This window comes from Chlorocebus sabaeus, chromosome 8, assembly GCF_047675955.1.
Source record: "Chlorocebus sabaeus isolate Y175 chromosome 8, mChlSab1.0.hap1, whole genome shotgun sequence".
Taxonomy (NCBI): domain Eukaryota; kingdom Metazoa; phylum Chordata; class Mammalia; order Primates; family Cercopithecidae; genus Chlorocebus; species Chlorocebus sabaeus.
Window position 1 is genome coordinate 95117132 of NC_132911.1, and position 20377 is coordinate 95137508.

The 20377-nt window shown below is 37.4% G+C and overlaps 1 protein-coding gene across 1 annotated transcript in view; it reads left to right on the plus strand.

The window, feature by feature from the left end:
* SLC26A7 (solute carrier family 26 member 7) overlaps positions 1–20377 on the plus strand; it is a 143236-nt gene that overhangs the window by 54814 nt on the left and 68045 nt on the right. Inside the window, exon 5 of the mRNA XM_008001056.3 lies at positions 13023–13187. Within this exon, the coding sequence (XP_007999247.1) occupies positions 13023–13187 (165 nt within the window). The remainder of the gene's footprint in view (positions 1–13022; positions 13188–20377) is intronic.

Genomic DNA, 20377 nt, shown 5'->3' on the forward strand with positions numbered 1-20377 from the left:
CAAAGGAAGCAAGGAAACTTAATCCATCTACTTCTAGGGACAGGCATTGTTCTAGGTCTTTCCCATATTTTACCTCATTAATAATAGTGGCAGCCTGGGTACCAGGCATGTGCCATGTGGCAGGACAATGTTCTTGGCTCCACAGCTATGTGCCTGTCATTCTCTAGGCATGCCAGGCCCCATTCTCATGCCACTTGTATGACGCCTGTGTCTTTCAAGGTTCAGCTCAAATATAATCATCTCAGAGAAGCCTTCCCTGGATCTCTTGACATGCTTATATGTGATTCCTCTTAGTGTTCCTGTAAGACATTGCTCATGTCCTACCTCATAGGGCTTCTCAATTTACCAGGAAATACTTTTTACACATTTGCCTCCTTTTCTAGACTGTGAGTCTCTATAGAACAGAGACTATTTGTCTCTATAATTCCAACAGCTGGTACTTAATAAATGTGAGTTGATTAAATTGAAGAGGAAAAAGGTCAGTTAAATGTTAGTGGCATCACTATGTTAAATAACGAAAATTAAATTGAGGTTTTTTTCATCCTTTACCAGAAGATAGGGAATGTGTCTGTATCTGTTTAAATTGTAAAACAGTTCTTGATAAACAAATAGTAATAAACGTATACTTCTCTAATTTGCTTATGGTTATTTTGTTGGATCCATCTAGCTCAAGTGTGGAGACCTAGTCAATAAAATCTCCCACCTTTTCTTATGAATATTCTCACACCTGATGAGAAACAAAAACACAACAACTCTACAACTCCTTACACCTCTGTGTCTTTTAATAATATCATGCTTCCTATCATCCCACTTTACGACTATTGTTTTCTTTAGCTCATATTTCTTAGACAAATATGAAGGAGGAGTCAAATTTTCCATTCCTAGCAGTTCTGACTTTCATAATATCTAGCATCAGAGGCTAGTTTTTTCTTGAAGTGTCTGAGAACTGAAAAGATGATGGTGCCCCTTCAACCATGTAATTCCCAATAAAGATGATTCTAAAGTCCAGTGAATTTCTGATGAATTCCACAAAATTCAGACAGACATTTCCTGAACATATGATCAGTTTGTGGAGTAATGTGTACTTGGCTCATCTCTCTACTCTCCATTCCTGCTCTGTCTAGTTTAGGTGACTTTTTCCTTTTTCCTTTACTATTCCTGTTATACTAACACTTTAATGGCCATTCTAACATGAGATCATTCCTACCAAAGTGCAGATCTGATGTTTGAGTCAGTGTGCAGCATAGTTCTTGGCAAGATCAGGTGTTTAATGAATGTATGGAAAAGTGGTGTCATTCACTCCTGCAAAACTCCCTTTTCACTACTTTTACAGTGGACTATATTCTGACTTCAAAATGTCTTGCTTTATTTTCTGTTACTCACTTTTGGCTAGTTTCGTTCCTTCTAAACTTGCTCTGAACATATCCCATGCTGCCCTGTTCCATCCTCACACTCTTCCCTCTTTTTTGAATGCTTTCTAATGGTTTTCCTCCTTAAGTGTCAAGCTCACAATTTAAATCCTATCCAGCAATATTCCCTTCTCCCTCTGAAATCCAGTGGCACATTTTCTATTTCTCTCTTTTATATGTGTGGTTTATGTCTTTGTCTTGGTGTGGCTATTTGCACACATGCCATACCTCTAAAACCCGGCTGTTTGGTGCTCTTCCTAGTCTTTCTTTTTCCCTGTGTTGATGTAGACAGGATTCAGGAACTCTTTGTGAATAGCACACACTTTGGTGAGAAATTTAGACTTACCTGAAGATTCTGTGGAACAGGTGGAGGGGGTTTTCTTTTCTTTTTTTAATTTTTAGTAACTTTCACTTAGGATGATTTTAGATTTGCAGCAAAGCACAAAAATAGTACCCAGAATTTACATATAACCCACAGAGTTTCCCCTGTTACTAACATCTTACATTAGGATGGTATGTCACAATTAATGAACCAGATTGATATTTTGTTATTAACTAAAGTCTATATGTTGTATTCAGATTTCCTTATTTATTTATTTATTTATTTATTTATTTATTTATTTATTTTTTTGAGACAGAGTCTCACTCTGTTGCTCAGGCTGGAGTACAGTGATGCAATCATAACTCACAGTAACCTGGAACTCCAGGGCTCAAGTTACCCTCTCACCTCAGCCTCATGACTGGCTAAGACTATAGGCACCTGCCATGCCAATTTTTTAAATGTTAGGCCAATTTTTAAATTTTTTTTGTAGAAATGGGGTCTCACTATGTTGCCTAGGCTGGTCTCAAACTCCTGGCCTCAAGCCATCCTTTCATCTTGGCCTTCCAAAGCACTGGGATTATAAGCGTGAGCCACCATGCCTGGCTGTTAATTATTACCTAATGTCCTTTTATTGTGTGTTCCAGGATCCCATCCAAGATACCACATTACATTTAATTGTCCTGTCTTTCTTCAGTTTCCTCATTACTGAACATTGCTGAGACTTTTTAAATTTTTAATAATCTTGACACTTTTGAGGAGTACTGGTCAGGTGGTCTACAGAATGCCCCTCAATCGGGATATGTTTGATGTTTTTTACCATGATTAGATTGGCCTTATATATTTTTAGGAGGAAGAGGTGTGTGTGTGTGTATGTGTGTGTGTGTCTACATATAATTGTGATAAAATACACAAGTTTACCATCTTAACAATTTTTAAGTGTTTAGTTCAGTAGCATTGAATACATTCATAATGCTGAGCAGCCATCACCATCATCCATCTGTACAACTCTTTTCATCTTGTAAAACTGAAACTCTACTCTCATTAAACAAGTGACAGTCTCACCACATCATAAACTATAACAACACTTATCATTGTTGATGTTAACTTGATCACCTGGCTGAGGTAGTGCTTGTCAGTTACTCTATTTTCTCCCTTTCCATACTGTATTCTGTGGAAATAAGTCATTATGAATAGCCCACACTTAAGGAGTGGAGGTTATGTCAAGTGGGGAGTTAATGAGTGGGTAGTGTCTGCATAAATTACTGGAATTCTGAATAGATTTGCCTATTCTCCCCTATTTATTTATTTAGTCAATCATTTATATTAGTATGGACTCTAGGATATTTGTTCTGTTCTTTGGTTATAATCCAATACTACTTTATTTATTTTGCTCTTCAAATTGTCCTGGCTTTGGACATTGGGAACTCTTTCAGTTGGCTCTGTGTCTGGCCTTGACACCCTTATTTGTTTATTTACTTGTTTAACACTTCCTTTCTGGTACTATAAGATAATCCAGGTTCGTATTACATATGCCCTGCTCAGTCTTAGAATCAGCCATTTCTCTAAGGATCTCTGTTTGTTTTATTAGAGAAAGTTGTTAGACTTTAAGATATAGATGGTAGGTATGTTCATTGCTACCGGGGTGTTGTTGCATCTAAGCTTTTTATCTGACAGAGCAAGAAATATTTTTATGTACATTAAACATAATATAATTATGTTTAATTATACAGCAAATCTTATAAGGCAAATCTGTGCAGAATTCCAGTAATTTTGCCTCTTAATACACATGCTTAAACTCACTCGCCCAACTCTTGAGATCATAATAAAATATATGTTGTGTATATTAATTATATTATGTATAATTTATATGTATGTAATCATATCTATATGTGTTTATGTATCCATCTATGCCTATATTAAGTTAAACATGAGTATATACTTAGGTCTCCAACCCTAATGCATTACCACAATGATCATTCTAGCTTTATGGCCTTGTTTGTCTGAAACCTCCCCCTCCAGCAGTGAGAACCTGGCTCCCACCACTCACCATCCATTTGCTTAAGTTAGCAATTCCATTATATAAAATATATAATAATATATTGCAATATAATATATATTGCAATTCCAGTATATTTGCCGGTGGTGGATCTGTGTGGGTACAGTTCTGCAGCAACTTCAATTCTTGCCTTCTCAGAAGAAATAATTCAACTGAGGTGCATAAGGCAGAAGGAGAGACCAAGCCAAGTTTTAGAGCATGAACAAAAAGAAAATCAAGTACACATGGGAGAGGGTCAAGCGGGCCACTTGAGAGACCAAGTGCACTATTTGATCTTTTGACTTAGGGTTTTATATGTTGGCATGTTTCCGGGGTCTTGCGTTCCCTATCCCCTGATTTTTCCCTTGAGGTGGGCTGTCTGCATGTATGGTGGCCTGCTAGCACTTGGTTGGGAGGGGAGCATGTGCAGTGTGTTTACTGGAGTCATATGCAGTCTCACTCGAGGTGTTTTTCCCTTGCCATGCAAATGTCCCTAGGAAGTCATAAGCCAGTTAAACTCTGCCATTTGCCTCTTAATATGCATGGTTAGGCCCACTTACCCAACTCTTAAGATCTTAGTGAGAAGCTGCTGATAACCAGTGTCAGGTGCTTCTATCTATTGGGAGACTTCCTTTCCCTGGTGCTGGCTGGGACCAATTATTATTTTAGAGAAACAGTTTAACAACTGCCTGACTACCACTTGATGGTCACCTGACATTCCAGGTTGGGGCGGAGGGGGGCCCTCTACTGCCCTGCTCATGTCTGACTAGCTACCTACTATAACATTTCCCCCCATAAGGGTCCAAGACCCCAATTTTTTTGGAGAAAACGGAGAAAAATCCGGTGGTTCTATGGATCTTGGCCTTTTGTTAGCTGTCAAGGCAGGGTTGACTCTATTGGTTGTTGAAAGTGGTATCCTGCCAAGTCCAAGGGGCACAGGGACAGGACTTTTCCTCTGTTGTGTCCCATTGATGGGCAGTTTATGGGTCCCCTGTAGAAGGGTGATTTGGCAGGATGGCATCCCTCACTGAGGATCTGGAGCTTGATGGCCTGAAAGCAAGAGGAGACAAATCGAGTTATTAGATTTAGAAGAATGTTAAAACGAAATAAGGGGGTGAGGACTGCTTCCCAATAAGATCTCAAGAGTTAAGCGAGTGGGCTCAAGAATGTGTATTACTGGGTATATACCCAAAGGATTATAAATCCTGCTGCTATAAAGACACATGCACACATACGTTTATTGTGGCACTATTCACAATAGCAAAGACTTGGAACCAACCCAAATGTCCACCAATGATAGACTGGATTAAGAAAATGTGGCACATATACACCATGGAACACTATGCAGCCATAAAAAGGATGAGTTCAGGTCCTTTGTAGGGACATGGATGAAGCTGAAAACCATCATTCTCAGCAAACTATCACAAGGACAAAAAACCAAACACCGCATGTTCTCACTCATAGGTGGGAATTGAACAATGAGAACACTTGGACACAGGAAGGGGAACATCACACACTGAGGCCTGTTGTGGAGTTGGAGGAAGGGGGGGGATAACATTGGGAGATATACCTAATGGAAATGACAAGTTAATGGGTGCAGCACACCAACATGGCACATGTGTACATACGTAACAAACCTGCATGTTGTGCACTTGTACCCTAGAACTTAAAGTATAAAAAAAAAGAAAAAAAAAAAAAGAATGTGTATTAAGAGGCAAAATGGCAGAGTTTAACTCATATATGACCTTCCAGGGAAATTCAACTGGGAAGGGAAGAACACCTCAAGTGAGCATGCATATGACTCCAGTAAACATACTTCGCATGCTCCTCTCCCAAGTGCTAGCAGGCCAGCATGCATGCAGACAGCCTACCCCAAGGAAAGAATCACAGGAAAGGGAACACAAGACCCCAGAAGCATGCCAGCATATAAAACCCCAAGTCAAAAGGTCAAACAGTGCACTTGGTCTCTCAAGTTGCCTGCTTGGCCCCCTTCTAAGTGTACTTTACTTTTTTTTTTTCATTCCTACTCTAAAGCTTTCTAATAAACTTTCACTCCTGCTGTAAAATTGTCTCAGTCTCTCCTTCTGCCTTATGCCCCTCAGTTGAATTCTTTCTTCCGAGGAAGCAAGAGTTGAGGTTGCTGCAGAGCTATACCCATATGGATTCGCTGCAACAGTGGTTTCAGAATTATTAACCCCTATCCCCATGGGAAACAACTTCAGCAGTTAGAGTCTAGTGTTTCTTTTTGCCTTTAGTCTTCCAGACTCTAGTCATTTTCAAAATTATTTATGTTAGCACATTCTTTTGCAACCCATTTCATTGAGGTCGTTGCATCCATTTAGCCAGTCTGAAAAGACCACATATTATATGATTCCATTTAAATAACCTTCTGTAAAAGGCAGAACTTATAAAGCCTATGGAGACAGTAAAAAGCATAATCATTGTCAATTAGATTCTTTATCATATTCTACATTCCATTCTGAAAACTCCTGACCTCCTAAATGATTACATATATACATACACACACATACATATATATAAATGTTGAAAAATACACAAGCACACAATTTACCATCTTAGCCATTTTTAAGTATATAATTCAGCCGTATTAAATACATTTACAAGGTTATGTAACCACCAACCACCTCCACCACTTGTAAACCAAGTAGTATCTGAGACAGTTCTCAATGAATTTAGAAGTTTATTTTGCCAAGGTTAAGGACATGCCCAGCGGAAACGAACATGGCGTCACAAAAAAATGGTCTGTGGTCTGTGCTTTTCTCCAAAGGATTCTATGGGCTTCAATATTTAAAGGGGAAAAGCAGGCTGGAGGAGGAAGAGGGAGGATGTGGTAATCCAAATGTAGCAAGGGAATAGGAGCAGGTAGGGGAATTATTAACTATGTATTCCTCTTGCCCTCAGTATATCAGCACCTTACATAAGATAAGGTAAACATAGAGTGGCTACCTGTGGAGATATTTAACCTTTATCTGTAGCTATCTGCTTAGTAACAAAAGGAAAGGCATTTCTTGCATGACTCAGCTTTCAGCTTATTTCTTTTCCTTTTGGCTTATAGATTTGAGGTCCCAGGTTTTTATTTTTCTTTTACACGTATGTCTCCATAAGTTTTTTCATCTTGTAAAACTGAAACTCTATACTCATTAGATAATAACTCCCGTTCCTCACTTCCTCTGGCCCTTGGAAACCACCATTCTATTTTATTTCTCTGTGATTTTGATGACTCTAAGTATTTCATGTAAGTGGAATCATACAGTATTTGCCATTTTGAGACTGGCTTATTTCATTTAGCATAATGTCCTCAAGGTTCATCCATGTTGTTACATTTTTGGAATTTCCTTCCTTTATAAGGTTGAATAATATTTTATTGTTTTTATATACTACATTTTATTTATCCATTCATCCATTGATGGATACTTGGGTATCCACTGTAGCTACTCTGAATAATGCTGCTATAAATATCAGTGTAAACATATGTCTTTGAGATCTTGCTTTCAACGTTTCTTTTGCATGTATACCCCCAAATGGAATTGTTGGACCATACGGTAATTCTATTTTTAATATTTTGAGGAACCATCATACTGCTTTTTGTATTGGCTATACCATTTTACATTCCCAGCAACAGAACACAGGTGTTGCAATTCCTACATACACTTGCCAAAACTTATTTTCTGTGTGTGTATGTGTGTATGTATGTGTGTGTGTGTGTGTGTGTGTGTGAGTGATAGTAGTCATCCTAATGGATGTGAGGTGCTCTCTCATTGTAGTTTTGATTTGCATTTTCTTAATGATAAGTGATGTTGAACATCTTTTCATGTACTTATTAGAAATTTGTATACCTTCTTTGGAGAGATGTCTATACACATCCTTTGCCCGTTTTTGAATCAGATATTTGTTTTTGTTGAGTTTTGGGAGTTGTCTATCTATTCTGGATATTAACACTTATCAGATATATGATTTGCAAATATTTTCTCCCATTTTGTGGGTTTCCTTTTTATTCTGTTGATAGTGTCTTTAGAAGCACAGATTTTTAAAGTTTTCATGAAGCCCAATTTGTTTAGTTTTTTTTGGTGCCCATGCTTTTCATGTCATATTAAAAATAGCACTGCCTAATCCGATGTTGTGATGCTTTTGCTCCATGTTTTCTTCTAAGAATTTTATAATTTCGGGTCTCATATTTTGATCTTTGAACCATTTTGATTAATTTTTGTATATGGTGTTAAGTAAGGGTCCAACTTCATTCATTTGCATATGCATATACAATTTTCCCTGCACCATTTGTTGAAAAGACTGTCCTTTCCTTCATTGAATGGTCTTGTACGCTTGTCAAAAATCATGTGACCATGTATGCATGGGGTTATTTCTGGGCTATTTTATTTTATTGGTCTATATATCTTTTTTGCAAGTACCACACTGCTTTGATTACTATAGCTTTTTAAATACGTTTTGAAATCAGAAAGTATGAATACTTCAGCTTTGTTCTTCTCAAGACCTCTGGTCACATAGAGGTTTTTTCTCCCATATCTCCGAATAGGACTGAACTGTTTTCTTAATGTCATCAGCAATTTAACTCTTTCCCCCAAACCTGAATATATTACTCAGCATACAACACAGGGCTCTTTAACATTTCAGGCCCCACCCAAACAACTTTTCAGATTTTACCATCCAGTCACCTATATCATTCTTCATGATCCTAGTTAACAGTCCCCTTTACCAACGTCATCATTTCACATCTCTTTATACAATCTTTTAGGATGTGAACTGTATCGTGAGAAGCTGTGTATTCTACAACAGTGCTATGCCTAACTCTTAGTAGGTATTTGATAAATATTAATTGAATGGACCAATAAGTGATTTGGTATAATGTAAAAGCCAGATACCAGACAAACCAACATAACCTAAAATGCATTCTATATTCTATTCACTTGGCTAATATAATTGTTTCCTACGTACTCTTTGTTATTTTAAAATATTCGAAGGCTACTTGCAAAAAAAAATTGGCCTGAAATCTGAGATACATTCAATTAATGTGGAACACATGGTGTTTACAGAAGCATTACCAAATAGTATCATGCTAGTGAATCTTGATAATGTATGTCAGAGGATTTCAGCATTAGCCCGCAACAACAGCATTACTACAAATAGCTGAACTATACTGTATGAAATTAATTTCCTCATGAAATATTGCATGGCCAGGTTTTTGGGAGTTGGCTTGCTAGATTAGAAATATTATCATCCGTATTACTGGTAAAAGGAGATGATGTGGCTGTTTATTAAGTAATTAGCTTTAAAAATCCTTGATTTTTAAATTGATATCAAATTTAAATACTGGGTCTCCAAGCACAGGATTCTAGGAAAGCTCCATTTCACATACTTCAGTTTGAAGATAAACATGGTTCAATCTATGCGCCCCTCTTGCAAAGCTTGTGTTGCTTGTGTACTTGTGACCTTTGAGCTGTGTACACCAGCCTCTGTATGCCAGATTCCTAATGTCAGTGTGAATAAGCTACTAAAATTTGAGTGGTGGGAAAAGAGGGAGTTCTTAAATCTCTCCTCCCCATTCTCCGCTAGTTCCCCTTCCTTTACTACTTCTCTTCTTCCTCTTCCCTCTTAACACGTCTGCCATTGTCTTGGGTAATGAAGAAGTTTGTCATTCAGAAGAGAGAAATTTCTTCTCAGTTAAACCTCATATGTTTTTAATCATCCTTCATATGCCCAGTGGTTTGTATCAGAAATGGGGTCTTTAAGGAACTTGACCTTTCAGAGTCAAGAACTCTCCATGTTAAAGATTTATCTTTTGGTAGGAGGATTTTTTTTTTTTAAAGTATAATGATGTATACAAGTAGAATGTTACAATATACATTCTATATATTTTGAGTCTTTAGATATTTTAAAAGAGCATAATTCATCTTTTCTCATTTGCATTGCAAGTAGGTTCCCATGTTTTTTAATACTTGAAATGGTTGAACTCTTTTTATATCTTGAACTTCTTCTGGACTCTTTTGTTTGTAACTTTTAAATTGTGGAAATGACAAAGAAGCTGCTACTAGAAGATGGTAGTTTAGCTTGACGCGGTATGGTAGGTGACCACTTAAGGTTAGGTAACCTTTGTTTCCCAGGCAGGGCAAATCATTTAACCCTCTCAGGAGGCACTGGAGTTTAGGAAACGAGTGGAAAACAGAAGGTAAAATGATGATGGTCTATACAAGTCCTCAAGATTACTTGTCATACTGATGCAAATTTTCCAGCATTCCAAGTATGCATAAATTCCATGTACGCACACTGGTTTCGCCACTTCACAGACTTGTATTCTACATTTGGCCTAAATGAAAATTCAACTCTGGTTTTCATCATACCTCAGTAATATGTTAATTTCATCCTCGTGGCTTGTAAGAGTCAATGTCATAAGTTGGAACTAACTTATTAGTAGAGAAATTGGGAATAATTGGTTCAATGTGTTTCATAGCTGATTGTGTTTTCAGGATGAAAACCAACTGACCACAGATCAAAAGTTGCAAAACAACAACAACAACAAAAAAAAACAAAAAAAAATTCACCATGTTCCACTTGTGCCAACACAATTGATTGCTTGGGTATTTCCCTCAGAACATCTCTCTTTGACAAATACAGTCACTAAAAATTGTTCGTAGCAGAAGCTGCTGCTTTGGCATCCTGAGTTGGCAGTAGCAGATTGCCTGAAATCCACATTGGCACCCCATATTCTTTTCGTTATTATGTATTGAGTAAAAGGTGGCTGCTAAACTGTAAACAATTTAAATACATTTCCTTCTGCATTAGACTCTTTTAAGTTTTACAGAGTTAGAAAATGTAGTGTGGCCCTTTCTACGTTTTCGAAACTGGTGACTGGTTTTCCATACTAGGTAAATATGTATGACATCCCCTGTTGTTCTTCCTACATCATAGGTTAAGCATTTTATAGGTTTCGAAGCCCTTGCATATATTATTTGACATTCACCTTACACAACTCTACAAAATAAGGCAAAATTAACTCTAATAATTTATAGATGATAATGAGGCTTGGAGAATTTCAGTAGGTTTTCTGTGATCATAAACCTAGGATGTGGTAGAACTTGGATGAGAACACAGGTTCAAATTTTCAGATTTGAGCCTGGGAAAATCCACTGTAATTCAGGTTCAGAGCATTATTGCTTTTGGCCAAGGGGTTATTGTATTATGACCAAAATAAAGAAATAGTATATTTTGCAATTTATGCTCTAGTGGTGCCAGATATCACTTTATATTTCTCATTTTCATCACTGTGACCTCTTGATAAAAGGAGATCTCATTGTTATCCTTCCCTCTGATTTCTTTAAGAGTTAATCTCACTTGCCAACAATATATATATATGTATATTTTGAGACAGGGTCTCACTCTGTCACCCAGGTTGGCATGCAGTAGTGTGACCACAGCTTACTGCAACCTCTACCTCCTGGGCTCAAATCATCCTTTCACCTCAGCCTCCTAAGTAACTGGTACTACAGGAACTCGCTGCCACACTCAACACTAATTTTGTTTTTTTTTTTTGTTTTTTTTGTTTTTGTTTTTTTTTTTAGGAGACATTGTTTCACACGTTGCCCAGGCTTGTCTTAAACTTCTTGGCTCACATAAGCCTCCTGCCTCAACCTCCCAAAGTGCTGGGATTACAGGCGTGAGCTACTGCACTGGGCTTGCCAACAAGAATTTTAAGACCTGGCCTAAATATTGTAATTAACACATTAAGAGGTTATATCAGCATGACCTCTTTTGTTTCCATTTTCTAGTGCTTATACTTGTGAATGTAATTTAGCATTACTTTCAAATGGTAAATTTTACTTTTTGCAGTTTCTATGACAGAGTTTACACAGTTGCATTAAGCCAAAGTGTGGGTCATCTTCTGAAATCTCTCTGGCAAAGGAAGAACACTCATTATTGAAGTATCAGGAGTTAGAAGAGGCCAGGTGTAGTGGCTCACACCTGTAATTCCAGTACTTTGGGAGGCCAGGGCAGGAGGACTGTTTGAGCCCAAGATTTTGAAACCAGCTTAGGTAGCACAGTGAGATCCTGTCTCTACAAAATAAATAAATAAATACATAATAAATAAATAAATAAATAAATAAATAGTGAATATAAAAAGAGCCAGGCATTTGTCTGTAGTCGCAGCTATTCAGGAGGCTAAAATAGGAGGATCACTTGAGCCTGGGGGGTGGAGGTTGCAGTGAGACATGGTCATGGCACTGTACTCCAGCCTGGGTGACAGAGTGAGACCTTATCTAAAAAAAAAAAAAAAGAAAGAAAAAAGAGAACGAAGAGTTTTGCTGCTTCCTGTCATTCCTGTCAACTTTTGCCCAGCGGAGTTCAATGCACAGCTTCTACATAGAGGTGATGATTCTGCCTGGTCATGAAATGGTTTTGAGATGGAGGATGATGCTATGAAGAGTAAGGAAATATTGAAGGACAATGATTTTTATACTGATTTCTGGGCTTCTTAAGACATGTATCTTTACCCTATCTGTCTTTTGCAGTGCCACATATACAAATGAGTCCTAATGTTTTCTTATTAAATATTGGCCCTTAATAATTATGCCTAGTGTTCCACTATTGGAATGTAAGCTTGTGGGAATTATTTATATCCTACTGCTCAAGGTCATCACCAAGGTCTGATTTTTCACAAAATAAATTTGCTGCCTCTGGCATAAATGGGTTACTACTTGACCAAGTATCTGGTCAAAGAATATGTTCCCATTTCTCAGAACCCAGAAGAATCTTGAGGAATGGCTTTCTCTCTTCAATGCTTTTGAGGTTTTATGCCTACTGGGTATAAAGTAGTGAATCATGTCTTTTCCTTTTTAAATTTTTAAATTACAGATACAGTAATGCAAATTTGATTTCTCTTCCACATAGACCCATATATGAAACTGATTTGAGTATATTTCCTTTTTTTGAAACACAGGATTAGGAAAAGAGAAAAGTCTAAATTTAGAAAAAATATTGTGTTAATTTTAATTGAGATACTGGCATTGTACCTAATAACATTTGAAACCTTTGAAACCTCTTGGGACCTAACAATGTGCTCAGGGAAACTCAAGATATTGTATATATACGATGTAAGAAACTTGTTACACGTCAGTTCCCTATGATTCTATCAAATGAAAATGAAAATGTGTCAGACATTAACCCCTCTGGGAACTTTGGGGAGTCTCATCTGAAAGTTCATCTCACTCCTCCCTTCTCCTCTTAGGTGGCCATGTTTGTGCTGCAACTGGGCAGTGCCACATTCGTGGTCACGGAGCCTGTGATCAGCGCAATGACAACTGGGGCTGCCACCCATGTGGTGACTTCACAAGTCAAATATCTCTTGGGAATGAAAATGCCGTATATATCCGGACCACTTGGATTCTTTTATGTGAGTTTTTCATATATTTTCATGCATATCTTTTGAATGTGCAAGTTTCACAAGTAGAATTTGGTTAATTACAATACTGAGATTTTTCTGTATTAAAGCAACTTGGGTTTAAATAAAATCTTATAGGATATTTTGAGTGTGACTTAAGATGTGAAACTAATTTAGTGAGTAATTTCTACTAATCTTGGAAATTATTCCTTGTAATGAACACTTGAATATGAGCTAATTTGGGGGCATAAGTAGAAAAAAAATAGAGTTTTTTGTGAGCCAGGTATTGTTGCCAACTTCTAATGGAAGTCATCCACTGGAATTATGGTCCAGTTTAACAATAGTACACTCCCCCACATTCTTTCAGTATTGCAAACCCTGGTATGGATTAAATCAGAGGCCTGGTCGAAATTGGTGTCTAGAGCCTCAGTAGCAGACAATCAGTTATTAAAAACCACCTGAACCTGAGAAAGAGAGCAGCACCTGGCCATTTGCAACACATTTTTCTAACAACACTCCTTTGTTCTTGGGTTTGTTTTTGAAGTGGATCTAAGATCTGTAATCGCTCAAGAACTCATATCCTATTAGAGGTTTATTTTTTAAAGAGTGTTGTTAATGAATTTGATGACAACCAAACTTTGTTTTGTTTAACTTTATGCATTGCTGTATACTAAATAACATTAATTTTTTGTTTCATAATGAGAGTATTGTCATTCTTAATTTTCTTAAATATTAATGGCTGGAAGGAGCTCAATGAATGGAGTATAGTAATTTATCTATGTGTTACTGAGGTTGTTTCTGGCATTTCTGTATTATACATGGCCCCACGAGGATCCTCTTTATTTGCATATTAATCTCTGCAGCATTGATTGTTTCAGTAGGATAAATTCCTATAATAGAATTATTAGATCAAAGGGGTATAAATTTCAATATGAAAAGTTGTATCCATTAATATTTTACTCTGACCTTATCATTGTCAACTCTGGTTATGGCTATTTTTTAAATGACCATTTGATATGTGAAAAAAATGGTATCACTTGTCTAAGTGTGTTTCTCTGATTAGTTGGTAAAGTAGTCAATAAAAAGCAATTGGCAACACGGAACTGGAAGCTGGTTCTGAATTTCTATTTCTTAGATAATATCCTGCTCAATGATTCATTCATTGTAAGAATGATTAACACTAAAACAAGAACACTGGAACTGGGTCTGGAAGCAACATAATTCTAAGCTCCAACTCAAACAAAAACAGACCAAAGTAGCTGTAAGCTGTCAGGTGACTGGTTGAAAGTTTAAGACTTTCAGTGACAGCAGGTCTACACGACAGAACCAAAGCAGTGATAGTTTCTGTCTTGACCTTTCACCTGGAAATGGCCTGCTTGTCCGCACATGTGCAGCTTAAAGAAATGACTGTCCATTACCACTTGGCCTCTTGAATCATATCTGCATACACAAATGATCATCTTTTTTTTTTCTAGTTGTGTTCAAGAAGCAGGGTAGCCTCCTGTGAGAATGACATTAGTCTTTCAGCTTGTTTCTCTGGTGGCATTGTGTATAAACTTCTATTAAACCCTTCAGTTAAAGGGTGTTGTGTGTGATTTTGTTTTTCATTTTGGTTTTTTATGAGGTAAACTGCAAGCTACTTTAGCCTAGTCTTGTAGGTCAACACTGTGGGACTTTTTGGAGGTGTTTCTTTTTTTTTCTTGAGACGGAGTCTCGCTTGTCACCAGGCTGGAGTGCAGTGGCACGATCTTGGCTCACTGCAACCTCCACCTCCTGAGAACCCTGGGAGCCCAAGCAATTCTCCTGCCTCAGCCTCCTGAGTAGCTGGGACTACTGGTGTGTGCCACCACACCCAGCTAATTTTTGTATTTTCAGTAGAGACAGGGTTTCACCATGTTGGCCAGGTGGAGGTCTTTCTTCAAAACTTTATGTTGAGACGGAATCAGATTTGGGCATATTTTTAGACTGCTGGCTTTAAATTCACGTTACTCAGTTGATAGAAATTGCTATGCTTTGTGTTGATGGAAAATGAAAAAAAAAAAAAAGTTGCTCTTGCTTTTCAATATCACAGAGTCCTGTACTGTGAGGCTGTTAGGTGGGAATGGTGCTTTGGTTCTTTGCCAAGGTTTCAAATGGATGTTGATATTACAACGCCAAAAATTCTGGTGATCTGAGTGTTAGATTAAGAAATAAATCTTATATCATGCACAGGTTGCACTGTGATATTGAGAAGTACACTTTGGTGTACGTAGGCTAAGAGAATCTGATGATGGCTACACTTGCCCCTGGATCATTTAAGTGCTACACAAAGAAGCAGAGCTGAACTCAGCAAGGATGTAGAGCAGAGAATATCATATAGGCCTTGGCTAGCATGTCAAAGAACCTACAGCAAAATGAGTTGACAATTTGCGTGACTTTTCACTCTTTGACATGCATCCTGCCTCTGAGTTTTCACAATTGTTATATCCTTTTAGAAAGCAATTCAGGCTGATGAGAGATAAAGCATATGTTACTGATATTCTTGGAACATAAATTGGATATCTAGAATATTTAAGACTCTTGCACAATGAGCCAGTCATGATTCCTAATAGTCTCAGGTGGGCTACTCATTTTTGTCAAAAGAATCCAGTTTTAGCCAATCAAAATGTCCATTGATTATTCTTAGGTTGAGGTCTGCAGATTGGGGTCTCTTTATTCTGCCACTATGTGGTTTCTACAGTGTCTTCCTCCCAGGGGATGTCTGATTCTGCACTATTCAGAGAATCTCATTCCCTAGTTGAGTTGGATGAGTATGAACAGCTAGTATTTCCATCTCTTTGGTTGCTCTGGGGTGGCAGGTGTTCTTGCCACAATGAAATATTTTTAGGGAGCAATTTGAATCAGATACCGGTAGGGATTTGTGCTCAGTTCTGCCCCCTTAGATGATAGATAACAGACTTCTCATAGGCTTGAGGGATAAACATGCCATAATGCCTTCCCCTTTTCTACATCTGGCATGAGGAACACACACCCCGACTCCAGGAAAGCTCAGGTGGTTGGGCCGCTCTTTCTCTTCTAGCTGAAAGTTGTTAAAGAGTTTCCTCAGGCGAGGAGTTCTTCCAGAGTGTTAAACATTACTAAGGCTTTGCCCCAGAACTCTGAATGCCCTTTGAGAATTTCTAGGGTCCGCATATTCAAAGGGAGCCTCCAGAATAACTGTCATGACCCTACTATATCGCTAAGAAGAGTGGATATATAATTAGGCCTAACTTACCCTTTTATTTAGCCTTCCTAAATTCCTTCACAGGTAACTCTTTACTTTTTAAATTTGTTCTTAAAGTTTTATCTCTAGGTTTGTATACTTCTGATTAAGCTATCTTTCTTTTAGTATTATGGCTGGTTCTTAGTAAACTTTAAAGATTACATCAATGCGTTCTTTTTCACGTATACATTGGGAAAAAAATTTTTTTTTCTCTGAGGTAAATTTTAGCTCTTGTTAGTTTATTAGGGCTCATACAATCAGGTAGACACTGATTTTTTTTTTTTCCTTAGAAAGAGGCAATGGGGGAAAGAGCTTTAGAATCATAGAAACCAGTCTTCAGACCACAGCTCTAGCCATAACTTGAGCTAATGACCCAGTATCTTTGATTTTCAGTTGTCTTATCTGTTTTGTACACTGATGATAATTATACTTCTTGGAATTCATTTCCAAAATGAAAAGCATTGAACATAGGTGTTCATTAAATGGAAGTCATTATCTTTCTCACTAGTAGTTAATAGTTCAATGTAACAAATTACGGATTTTTTTAAGTGCCACTTAAGTAATAGATACTAATGCTTTTCCTCTATAGGGGACCCTTAATCAGATTTTTAAAAAAGGCTAAATAACAAAACGAACTTATATGTATTTTAATGACTTAAGAATGGCTTGAACATTTATAAAACCTTTAGAAACAAATATATCTTCTGTTAGTGGGGGTTGATCATTACAATTAAAGAAAAGCTATGTTTTTTAGTTTATTTTTATTTATAAATGTTTTCAACAGTTCAGCTCAAATCTCCCTCAGCAGTTATAAACCCATTTAATAAATTATAAACAGTGTTGCAATATCTTTTAAAAAAAGCAGAAGCAATAATGTTATAAGGGTCACTTCTGTCTTGGGATCCTGGCTCAGAAGTTAAATTGTTCTATTCTTGGCTTCCTTTAAATTCAGATATTTGAGCAATAAGTTGGTTCCTTGCACAGATAAGAAGAAAAAGTTTAATTCTTATTTATAAAAAAAATTTTTAATTGAGGAATGAAGAAGTATCTTTTTATCAGAAAGGATGTTTTCCTCCAAAAGGCACAATAAAAATTACAAAAATTCCTAGTTTGTATTAGCACATGTGGGTTTCTTTGAGATGGCGCCAGTATCTCAGCCTGCAGCAGCCTATGATAAATTTGGCAAGGATACTTTCATTGGCATGGCTTTATATGAGCACTGCTCTAAATAATTATGTACGGTTATGTACACTAAACCCAAGAGCAAAAGACAAGCTTGGCAATATATTCAGCCATCCTTCTTGGAAGTTTTTATTTCCTTCCTTATAAATGGGTAGTTTCAGAACTGGAAAACAGTTTAATTCCCACTCCAATCCCTGAAGTACAAGCAAAGTACTTTTCTAGTTTGTACTGCAAAGACTGCAAAGGAGGAACCAAGAACATTAATAAAATGGGATAGAAATGTCAGAAGGAAGTCAGAGCCAATGAAACCTTTTCTTTTATAGAGAATGAGGTCACAATTAAATATGTATAAATGGGGTTTATAGGTGGAGAACAACTCTACTTTGTAGACTTAGGCCCTGTAGGATTTCTGAATCAAGAACACGCTTTGATGGCTTGTGAAAGCTCACAGTTTCTCTGCAGATATTGTGACATCTCTATTGTGAATTGCAGGAATGTTCAGTATGCCCTGAAAAATGGACAGAATAAATTAAAGCGGAGAGAAAAAGAATGTTCATCTGTAACTTGATTCAATCAGTGATGCAGGGGATAGAAGATGTGGCAGGTTTAATTTGGATACGAAACAAGTATATGGAAATTTGTAGCCAAGGTTACTTTAGGATTCTAAATCAGAAAGCAAATATTTTTGCAACTCCACCATCTTAGGCTAAGCTCTGTCTCTCACAATTCACTGAAAAATGCATCACCACAAAATCCAGTGCTCATGTAATTCAAATTAAACTTATTTACCAAACAAGAGATGACTGGATGCCACCTGGACCTTGGAATGCCTGGTTGTATGTTTGGTCCAAGTGAGTGTTGTATATTCATGATGTCTTTGGCTATTTAATATACCACACTTCCCTTAGACCACATTTGTTCTGAGACTTATTGTATCCCTTGAAATAATAGCAAATGGATTTATTCCCAGTGTATCATATAGTTATTGATGAGAAATTAGGGTATAATCATGTAAAAAACTACCAGAATGTTGGTTTTTCTTCTGTCTTTTGTTTGTTTGTTTGTTTGTTTTTTGTACTGATAAAAATACAGCCTGTGGTTAATATCCAATTTAATCTTTTTCTTTTCTCTCTTTTTTTTTTTTTTTTTGCCACTGAGGCTGGAGTGCAGTGGTGCCATCTCGGCTCCCTGCATCCTCCACCTCCCGGTTTCAAGGGTTCAAGCAATTCTCGTGCCTCAGCCTCCAGAGTAGCTAGGATTGCAGATGTGCACAACCATGCCTGGGTAATTTTTGTATTTTTAGTAGAGATGGGGTTTTGCCTTGTAGGCCAGGCTTGTCTTGAACTCCTGGCATCATGTGATCTGCCCACCTTGGCCTCCCAAAATGCTGGGATTACAGGCATGAGCCACTGTACCCAGCCTATATTTTTCTTGTTTTTCTATTTATGTTCACTACTTTAAAGGGAGGTAGGATTTGAGGGGCTTGATCTTATCAATACCTATTCTAAAATGTTTAATGATATGTAATGATATAGGCAAAGTTGATAAGAGACATCACATTCTTATGAACAAGGAGGACTTGTGCAAACATCAAGTTTTAAAGGATCAGAGCTGGTTTTAGGTGCCCCTGAGCAGGAATTTAGATCTGCTTGGACGTAGGATTCAAATGTAATGAGCTTGAAAGCAAGTTGGGGTGGGGAGAGGGCATGCCTGGGCAATCATGACTCATGTTTAAAGGTTCCAAGGATGTGAAAGCTGCCTTAATTGTCCAACAGAATAATCAGAATAATCTGGAGGGACTTTACAAGCTACACATGAGTAGGAAGAGATCAACATGCATCCTTGATTAAAGAACCGCTAGAACAGATTTACTCAACAAATTGATCACCTCGCAGGCATTGAGGATACAGTTGACAATAATATTTTTGTTCCCATGGAATTTTATTGAAACACTGAGGAAGGATGCAAAGTATGGAGAGAGGAGACAAACAAATTGGCAAATAAGGTAATCTCAGATAGTGTTAATGAAGAAAACAAGGCAGTGTGACTGAAGGTGGGCAATGTGGTCAAGTGACAGGATTGGGTCTGCTTAGATAAGATGGCCTGGGAAAGCTTTTCTGGGGACATGGCTTCTGAGTGGAGGCTAGAAGGATGAGAGAGACCCAGCCATAGAATGATTTAAGAGTATTCTACGAAGAAAGAGCAGCAAATGCTAATTCCCTAAGGTAGATACAAACTTGGCATGTTGGAAAGACAGAATGTGTTTGCTTCTAAGTTTCTTTCCGGTGGAATTTCAGAAATTTTGTGATTCTATTTCATTAACTCCTGAGGTTTGGCTAAAAGACCCGACACTACTCTTGTTTTATATGTGTAGCTGGCAGAATATAGGTTTAATAGTGAGACAAGACCAAGAACTACATGCCAGCTCCATTGTTCAATTTCTGTGTGGCCTTAAGCAATTTAGCTAACCTCTCCAAGTCTTATTTTCCTCATGCATTAAATGGAAATAATAATACTCACCTTGCATTAATTAAGAAATTAAATGAATCACTGTGTATAAGATGGCCAGCATAGAGCCTGAAAGTGTTAATTCCCCTACTCTTCTAGGAAGTGACTAAGTTTAAACAGTTTCCCCATTCCTTCTTCCTGAGTTCCCCCTGCACCACCCTCCATCTGCCTGTGATAGGGAAAAATGTGAAAATTCCTCTCCCTTCAGGAACAGAGGGTGAGGGCACTGTATAGATACAGGTAGGCTTTCACCAAATACGTTTATGTTAAG